This window comes from Antrostomus carolinensis, unplaced genomic scaffold (genome assembly GCF_000700745.2).
Source record: "Antrostomus carolinensis isolate BGI_N321 unplaced genomic scaffold, ASM70074v2 scaffold15113, whole genome shotgun sequence".
Lineage (NCBI taxonomy): Eukaryota > Metazoa > Chordata > Aves > Caprimulgiformes > Caprimulgidae > Antrostomus > Antrostomus carolinensis.
Window position 1 is genome coordinate 3849 of NW_010303339.1, and position 9763 is coordinate 13611.

Below are 9763 nucleotides of genomic sequence, written 5' to 3' on the forward strand. Positions count from 1 at the left end.
TTTGTGCCCATTGCCCCTTGTCCTGTCACTGGCCACCACCGAGAAGAGCCCGGCCCCGTCCATTTGGCCCCCACATTTCAGATGTTTATAGCCATTGATCAGATCCCCTCTCAGGCTGCTCTTCTCCAGGCTGAACAGTCCCAGCTCTCTCAGCCTCTCCTCACACGGGAGATGCTCCAGCCCCTCATCATCTCTGTGGCCTCCACTGGACTCTCTCCAGAAGTTCCCTGTTCCTCTGGAACTGGGGAGCCCAGAAGTGGACACAACACTCCAGATGTGGCCTCACCAGGGCAGAGCAGAGGGGGAGGAGTCCTGAGATACTGTGGAGTAGTTAGCAGTTGGTTCATAATCCTTTTCTTGTATAAGAACAAATGGGTCTGGGATGTGGTGATTATTTATATTGGGTCTGACCATGGCAGTCTGAGACTTCAGAGTGACTTTTGACCTGGGCAGATAGTGAGAGGACAAGGGGAAATGGTTTTAAACTGATAGAGGAGAGGTTTAGGTCAGATATTAGGAGGCAGTTTTTCACCCAGAGGGTGATCAGACACTGGCCCAGGTTGCCCAGAGAAGCCGTGGATGTCCCATCCCTGGAGACATTCAAGGCCAGGTTGGATGTGGCCTTGGGCAGCCTGATTGAGTGGTTGGAGACCCTGTCCACAGCAGGGGGGTTGGAACTGGGTGATCTTTAAGGTCCTTCGAACCCAAACCATCCTGTGATTCAGGACTGTCCTCACGGCTGCACAGACACGACGGTGCTTCTGGCCTCTAATGATGGGTCTGTGGACATGCTCTGCAGGGTTCCTCAGAGCACCTCCAGCCTCACACCTCACCTTCTTTAAAATGTAAGAATGCCAGATGATTAATAGTGCTCCCGTCTTTCACCCTTTTGTGCAATTCTCTAAGTTGTGAAATGCTGGATTGTGACATGGTTCGAAAATGAGGTTGTTAAACAAGGAGAGGGGTTGTGGCTTGTACCGAGTCGTGACTGTGGTCACTGGAAGCACACGGCTCTTTCCCCAGTGAGGAAATACCAGTTTCCCACCTGGTTAAAGTAGAAGTGCACGAGTTTGTGTTGTGTACTATTGCCCCTCGGCTATTTCTACCCAAATTATCAGAAGCGATTGCAACCTCGGTGATTACAGAGGCAATTATTTTGTGGCCTTGATTACCCACTTGCAAGGGCTTCAGCCCTGTTTTGCCCGTGTCTTTTCTGAGCTGTTTGTCCAGTCTGCCAGTTCCTGTCAGCTCTGAATCCTTCCCATGCTCTGTCATCTCCCCTGCTGTAGGTCTGGAAGATCACAGAATCCCAGCCTGGTTTGGGTTGGAAGGGACCTTCAAGCTCATCCAGTCCCAACCCCCCTGCCAGCAGCAGGGACACCTTCCACTAGACCAGGTTGCTCAAAGCCTCATCCAGCCTGGCCAAGAACACTTCCAGGGAGGGGGCATCTACAACTTCCTTGGGCAACCTGTCCCAGTAGAAGATTTGTATGAACTCTGTGTTAATAAAAATAAAACTGTTGTTTTCAGAGGTTTAATTTGCCATTGTTGTCAGGATCATCTTGGCTATTAGCTTGTGTGAGCAAATCCTGCTGAGGGAACAAGAAGGAGCTTTAAATCCTAATACATGAAGCTGATGGGGAAAGGGGCTCAGATATTTTGAAAGAACAGGGACTTTCTTATCTCCCTTCTCAGAGGAGGAGGGAAGAGTCTCAAGTTACTGAGTTAAAGAAGTGGGTTTTCATGGTATGTACACTTCTCAGTTATCTGATTTTTTATTCATCCAGTAAGGATTTGCATCTGTTAGCTCTTCAGTACTGATTTGAATGCTTTTGAGCTTTTACCTGCACTCACATTGCAGTTCTTTAATACAAATCTAATCACATCTTTTATTTCCTTGCAGTAGTAGAAAATGAGATTCAGGCCAGAATAGACAATATATTCAGCAACTTGGAGCGCCTGGAAATCCTGTCCAGCAAAGAACCTCCCAATAAGCGACAGAATGCTAAGCTGTAAGTTCACCTTCTTTGCTATGATAGTGTGGTGGCGTCTGTGTGATTTTCATTAAATGATTTTCATTCATGCTTTTCATTAAATTTATTGAAATCCTTTGCCTTTTGATTTGAGTGAAACCTTTACAGTTTCCATAACTTAAGTTTGTGCTCTGCGGTAGCAAAATTGAGGCACGGAGGCAAAATCACTTTCCTGCATTTAACCACAGCCTGGTGATGGAACTGGATTTGTGGCTCTGTTCTGAGATGAGCAGAACATGGCACTTCGATGCTTAAAAAAAATTTCTACTCTATATAGCATTTGCTTTTAATGGCATTTTTGGAGGTAAGGAGTAAAATTACTTCAGTTGGTGTAATTTTCTCTGGACTGTTTTCTTAGCTGTTGGTGTCTAAAATGAGGATTTTTTTGTTCTAATTTATTCTGTGACTCTGTTTAGTCCCAAAATGCCTTTCTAGATACTAGGGGTAGATTTCATGTCACCTAGAGTGACATAGTGTCTGAAATAGTCATCTAGACTTTCTTTATAGTCATCAAACATTTAATCAGAGACAACGGTGTCTGGACATTATTTATTTTAGCCCGATGGAGATGTCTCCTGTATTGCCCACTGACTTTTAAACTCCTGTTAATAAAAACTCAAACTTAAGAACGTGGTGCTAATGAAACTTGAAAGCTTAAGTCATAAGACAGAAACTGTTCAAGTCCTACCATCTTTCCAAATCTGTGTTAAATGAGGAATATATATAAATATAAATAAATAAATATATATATATTTATAAACTCCTGAAGAAACTAGTTGTGGGATAGGATGTCCAAGACAGCCCCAAGAATTCTGCTTTGTATTCTGTTGTTAACCTCCAGATAAACAATCACCTGTTCTGTAGAAAAATGAGGTGCAGAAGATCTAAGTCTGGATTAATATTCAATGTCCTTAATGTCCTGGAATAATATTCAATGTCCTTAACCTTCTAGATAATTAGAACCCATCATTCTTTATTATTCAGCACTTAATTTCTAATGCTCTGTTGTTCATATAAAAAACCACCAGAGGAGAATGGTATTTTTTTTATCCCTGGGAATGTCTTCTGCTGTTGATCCTTTCTAGCCGAGTGGACCAGCTGAAGTACGATGTGCAGCATTTGCAGACAGCTCTGAGGAACTTCCAGCACCGCCGTTACATCCGGGAGCAGCAGGAGCGGCAGCGAGAGGAGTTGCTTGCACGTACATTCACTACTAATGTAAATATTTTTTGATTTTTAGATCTCTGTTTTCCATAGTCTTTGAGAGAAGTTTTAGGCAAGATGTAGGCGTGACTTTATTAGCTTGCTGATGAGACGTGTAAAAGGAAAAAAGGTAGAAAAGAATAACAAGATTTGTTGACAAAGTACAACTCTTGAGGAAAAGTAGGACTGTGAAGAGGCAGTAGTAAGAAGCTCCAGAAACTGCAGCTCTAATTTTATCCAGTGCAGTTCTACCTGACTTCATCTAGCAGTTTCATGAGGTAGGTACCACAGTATACATTTCACCTGGATTTGTGTCAGATGTCTTTGTCACAGCCTGAGATTTGTAAACGTCCAGCTTTTATACACTCCGCTGTCAGTAGGTGTCAGCAAGCTTCAGGTTGTCCAAATATAAATCACACAGCTGGGGAAAAATCCCCTTGCTTATTACCTGTAACTGATTCAAGAGTTTTTAATGACAAGAATGTGTTTCCACCTGTTCTTGTTAGTTTTTAGTTCCTCCACTGGGAAGTACCCCCAGTGCAAATTCCTAGAGGAATTTTGCTCTGAGTAGTGTAGTGTTGCTTGCAGATGTAATTTCTTTTGTAACTCAAAAGCTAGTATTTTTTGTTTGTTTGTTTCGTTTGGGTTTTTTCTCCTCTCCACCTCTCCTCCCTTTCTTTTTTTTTTCCTTTTTCTTTTCTTTTTTTGTTTGTTTGTTCAAAGGAATATAACCTACCATTCATTTCATGTGTTGTCATTCACTGTCAGAGCAAGGAAGGATGAATGTGAGCAGTCCTATTTTCTTCAGATTTGGGAAGTTGGATGCATTCTCAAAGCCTGACATAAAGATGACACCTAGCATTTTGTTGCCTGTTTCGAAATTATAAACAAGACTTGAAAGGAACACTGAGATTTGAAACCTGCCTTGTTCTCAAAACACTGTCGTGTTCCTCTGCAAATATGCAGAAATTTTCCTGCAGGGAAACTTATTATCCAGAAATAAAACACCTGTGTAAGTGGAACAGTTTTGAAGAGCAGGAGCAAGCTTGCAAATCAAAATAAATGGCAAGTTATTTTTTTCTCCTTTAGATGCTGCAAGGTGTCTCAAGGTGGGGGAAAAAAAAAAACAAACCCCACGATTCTTTTGTATTTCTTCTAACTCATGACCAAAATGTGATTTTTGGAGTATGATATCCCTTTAATAGGAAAATGAGGATTTATTTGTCAGTTATTAGCCTGTCCACACAGTTTCTATTCATACACTGTCCTGTTCTATTAAATAGAAAGGTCAGCTGAGCATGTAAGAATCCTGAATAAATCAGTTACATACATAACAGCTTTTGAAAGCTGTAGCAGTTCTGAACAGTTTGCTTAATTCAAAGATAAATATGGTCTTGTACTGTTCTGGAGAAAACCACTAACAGCAAATGAGAAATATGATGCTGTCTAGTCTTCCTATGAGGAGGGTCAAAAATCCACTTTGATACTTTTCTTGCTGCCTTCTGCTGTATTAAAAAAAACCCACAAGCTCCTTGTATAAGAAATGGAATCCTTGCTGATGTGATGTTTTAATAAATAGCTGGAATGAGAGCCCTTCAGGTGCAAATCCAAGTGCTTCTGCTCTGCAGACTCATGTGAGACAAGACACTTGTTTCAGCCTTGGTGCTTCATTAACATTTGATCAGAGATGAGCGTGCTGTCGCGGCTTCTTCATCCAGTAACTTTAACCCTGCAACTGGTCACAGTTGTACCCTTTATTCTTCAATCTTTTACACCAAGCAGAGCACCCACCGAGGCAGCACAGCACCTGACACTGGATCCTGCACGTCATTCCCATATTAACTAGTTTTTTTTACAATAATCACCAGATGTACACAGAGGAAGTGTGGTGGTGTTACACACAGGTGTTGTTACACACAGGGAACCTACAGCTGACAGTCAGGCGTAGGGTATTCACCTTCTTCTGCCCTAATTTAGTAGTTCTTCCCATTCTGAGTACGTGGAAGCAGGGAAGCCAGTGTTTCCACACTTACCAATTCCTGTTTGTAAAACAATGTGAGATTGATGAGCTGTTACCTTGACTCTCTCAGTGGAACTGTGTCCAGAGAAGATTAAACTGGAAGCCTTTGAAACACAAAAGCAAGTGCATCCTCTGGCCTCTTGTACAAACCAGCTGACAGAATTTTATCCAGTTGTTTCCATTTGGAGATTGATAGTTTCTAGTTGAGCTAATGCATCTTTTCTGGAAAAATGGTAATTTTTTATTTAGATGAGGCCTGGGTGGTGAGCAAGTCAGACCTTCAATAATCTAGGTTTGTATCTGTTTTCCCTCGTTGTCAGAAATTTGCACCTTGTAAGTGGTTCACAGAATGTCATCTCCCAGACGTTGTGTTTTGCAGGACTTTTGTCACTTAGATAGTAAATAGTAAATCTTTCAAAAGTCTTTCACTCAATGATCCAATGACTCTTTGTTAAACACCTTCTGTTAGCTACCATGTTCTCTCTTGTAATACCCTTTCCTACCTATATCATAAACTGAGATTATAAAAAATTCTCCACTTTTAATCTTTTTATCCTTCGAGATGTAATTGCACTTGAACATCTGATCAACTTTGCCTTTTGGCTTGCTCCCCGCAGGCTTCTCTAAATTCCTTTTTTCATTCAAATATTAATGTTGTATTTAATATCCATATGAAAGAATGTTTAAAACATAATCATTCAAGTCCTGTCAAGTTTTTTTGCCACGTTTGTCTCTGCATGTTCTTTTTTTTTTGGCTCTAACTATGTGTGTGCAGTATGAGAGAGCAGGCAAGGTAACCGAGACCCTGCATTTCCCCCACAGGACTCTGACACCACCATCCCGATCGACGAAACATTACAGTTTAATGAATCCCTCCAGAATGCCCATCGTGGCATGGATGATCTTATTGGCAGTGGGACCAACATCCTTCAGGGGCTGAGGGACCAGAGAGTGACATTAAAGGTGGGGCATCATTTTTTACCCAAAAAAGACCCCACGTTTTTCTGCATTTATGATGACCAGGCTAAGTAAAAGAAATACATGAGTTTGTTTCAGTGCACTGCTGCAAGCTGAGAATGCTGGGAAAGGCCCAAACTCACTAATTTTAAACTAAAGCTGAAATCTTTACATTTTATCATCTTATTGGGAACATCTTTAAGCTCTTTTTGTGGCTGGACTGCCTGGCAGTCTTCACCTGCACAGTAGTTATTACCTGGAGTGCTGAATGTTATGTTTTGTTCTGTTATGTTTATTTTTCTGTTTGTTTGTTTGTTTGTTTGTGTTTTTTTTTTGTTCAGGTGGAGAATGGAAAGTAATGGCTAGCTCATAGATAGATGTTGATTCAGATGAAGATCACTCAGAGCGACCACAAAGCTGGCATGAAGTACTTCTGTTTAAGATTAGTAGTAAAGATAATGTGGCTCATGTCTAATCCACCTCAACAATGTTATCTTTCCCTGAATATTGTTAGTGACAGCTGTATTTCTTCATATCTCTTAATAACAAATATTTGTCTTTTATTTTAAAGACCGTTCAAAGTGGTGTTAAATTTTGAGCAAATAGCTCAAAGATACAAAAAAAATTTAAAAAATTAAGAAGTGTGTGTTGGGGGAAAGCTGTATTTCTGAAAAATGTGGGGATATCCCCATCTCTGTCATATTTATCTGCTGATGGGGAGAACTGTTGTTACCTGGTTTGTGATACTGCTTTGTTTAGAGGATTTAGGCATTTTTAATTGCAAACATGAATCCCTACATTGGGTCAGGTGGTTTCACTGGCTATGAAGATGCTCTGGCCAGTTTATCTACAGATATGTGTGAACTGTGCACACCTCTGGGTCTCACCCTTCAAGTTCAGAGGTGTTTTGCTGGAGCAGCTTTCAGTGCCTGTGGTACCCATGTCCTGGGAGTTACCAGAGCTGAGTGGCACAGGGTGGAGTTGTTAGGTGCTTGTTTTAATCCTAATATCTGTTGCAGTTCACAAGCCAGGTACTTCCTATCCTGATCACAGAGGTCCAGGCTGACTGGTTCTCCCAGAGCACCAGACAGGACCACTGCAGGGTACAGTGGGAGAGGACATTTGATCTCTGTATTTAGCACTGGATAGATTTGGAGGTTGATCACATTGGCTTGGGGCATCCAGTCATTAAAGAGCACGAGTGTACCTCTGCTTCACACAGAATCACAGAATGTCAGGGATTGGAAGGGACCTCAAAAGATCATCCAGTCCAACCCCCTGCCAGAGCAGGAACCTAAATGAGATCACACAGGAAGGCGTCCAGGCGGGTCTTGAATGTCTCCAGAGAAGGAGACTCCACAACCCCCCTGGGCAGCCTGTCCCAGTGCTCTGTCACCCTCACCGTAAAGAAGTTTCACACAGGGAGTTGAGCTGTTGATTCTACAAGGTGTTAAATCACTGAGTCGATAATCTCTGATGAGTGACGGAAGCACTTGGTTTTTGGAGGGTTCCTGGGATGGAAGTGCATACACCACAAATCAGGAGAACTTGACCGTGGTTGGCAAATATAAAGGAACACTTGCAGAACCCTCAAATCCCTCAAAGGGATTGAGAGGAAATACTACTTGTTGTTGCAGTCAATAGTCCTGTCTTGCTTCTTTTGCTAGTTAGATGGCAGAAAGGTGCCTGGATCCCTGTTAGATTATGAAGCTGCCAGCTTGTGGCAAGTCAAGGATGCTTCAGGTCAGCGCTGTGTTAGTGAGGTTCTCCGTGTGCCCCTGCCCACTGCTGCTGATAGCCTGTGGTTTTGGGAGCGTCACGTTTGTACGTTTTCAGAGGGATGTTTCTCATTCACAGATGAGGAAACATCTGTTCATATCCCTTTCCCCCTTAGCTGAGCTTTTCTTACACTATCAAAGCTTTAATTTGTTGCCCATTTTCAAATCTGGCAGAAGCAGCTGGCACAGAGCCAGCTTATCAAGAAAAATGGGTGCATTTGTGAGCACGTTAATCTGTGTAACTTCCTGGATATTGGACATAAATAGAGACATAAGAAATGAACCAAGTATTCCCAAATTGCTGCAAGGCTTTAACTGTTCTGGGTCTGCCATTCCACTCTTCCTTGGACTGCAAGAATTGAAGAGTCTTCACTTTCCTATTGTTTGCTTTCATTTGAAAGCTTCATTTTTAGTTTCTCTTTTCCAAGCAGGGGTTTCTTTTGTTCTGAAGTAGTGTGAAAAGATTGCTCCAGCGACAGGAAAAGTACTGAACTGTAAAAGTCTGGTACCCAGAGGTTTAATGTGAGGTGTATGAAATGAAAGTGAAAAATGTGATTATATTTTGCTAGTGGAGACATAACCTGATTTCAGCAAAGGGCCTGAATACCTACACAGCCTTCTACAGAAGAAACTAATTCACTTTTTTGGTATTGCAAATCTGTGTAGTTTATGGATTGAGGAACTAACTGCATGTATGTTTGACAGGCTGAGAGAGTTGGGGCTGTTCAGCCTGGAGAAGAGAAGGCTCCAGGGAGACCTTCTAGTGGCCTCCCAGTACCTGAAGGGGCTCCAGGAAGGCTGGGGAGGGACTTTTCATAAGGGCAGTTAATGACAAAACAAGGGGAAATGGGTTTAAGCTGAAAGAGGGGAGGTTTAGATGAGATATTAGGAAGAAGTTCTTCACTGTGAGGGTGGTGAGACAGTGTCCCAGGTTGCCCAGAGAAGCTGTGGCTGCTCCTCCCTGGAAGTGTTTAAGGCCAGGCTGGATGAGGCTTTGAGCAACCTGGTCTAGTGGAAGGTGTCCCTGCTGCTGGCAGGGGGGTTGGAACTGGATGAGCTTTAAGGTCCCTTCCAACCCAAACCATTCTATGATTCTGTGTCTAATATAGTTGATATAAATTCTGTCCTCATAGAACATTTCTGATCTTAAATCAGGTTGATACTCAAGACAATTCCCAAATTTCACCTTTTTATTCTTTTGAGACCAAAAATACAGCAGACTGTAAGAACAGAAACTAGAGTTTTTATTTTGAAGCGTGGTAGTAGAGCATTGTGATGACAACCTGTGCTACTGACCTTGCTTGGAGAAGAAAAAACTTCAGTCTTACAGCTTCTTGAAGCAGGATGTTGTGTTAAGGACTTGGACCCAGAATGCAGTTTGAGAGAACAGGTCCATTATCATCACCACCTCTCCAGCAGCTCCCATCTTTGCGCACACGAAGGTGTGATGGAGGCTGGTCCTGGCCGGTGTCTCTCTGCTTGCGCGCTGTGAGCTGGGCTGTGGTGCTCATGCAGCATCTCTCTCTGGCCACCACTACCTGACCCATTTCTCTAGAAAGGTGCCTCTCCCTGAGCTGTAGCTCTGAGTTCTCTCCCTTCTTCCCAGACAGGACGATATCCAGCTCCGAGCTGTGCCCAGCCTACATCTACGCGCCTGTGTTTCATACAGTTTCCTTTGACTGTTGCCCTGCTCTAGTGAAGATGTCCCTGCTCACTGCAGGGGGTTTGGACTAGGTGACCTTTGAAGGTCCCTTCCAACCCAGACCATTCTA

At 42.7% G+C, this 9763-nt stretch overlaps 1 protein-coding gene across 4 annotated transcripts in view; it reads left to right on the plus strand.

Annotated features, from left to right (window-relative positions):
• GOSR2 (golgi SNAP receptor complex member 2) overlaps window positions 1–9763 on the plus strand; it is a 13607-nt gene that overhangs the window by 2591 nt on the left and 1253 nt on the right. The window contains exons 2-4 of one of the 4 annotated variants that reach the window (XM_010164065.2): window positions 1904–2012; window positions 3119–3251; window positions 6079–6219. In XM_010164065.2, coding sequence (XP_010162367.1) covers window positions 1904–2012; window positions 3119–3251; window positions 6079–6219 — 383 coding nt within the window. The remainder of the gene's footprint in view (window positions 1–1903; window positions 2013–3118; window positions 3252–6078; window positions 6220–9763) is intronic. The other 3 variants (XM_029084040.1, XM_029084039.1, XM_029084041.1) reach the window with 3 other exon arrangements.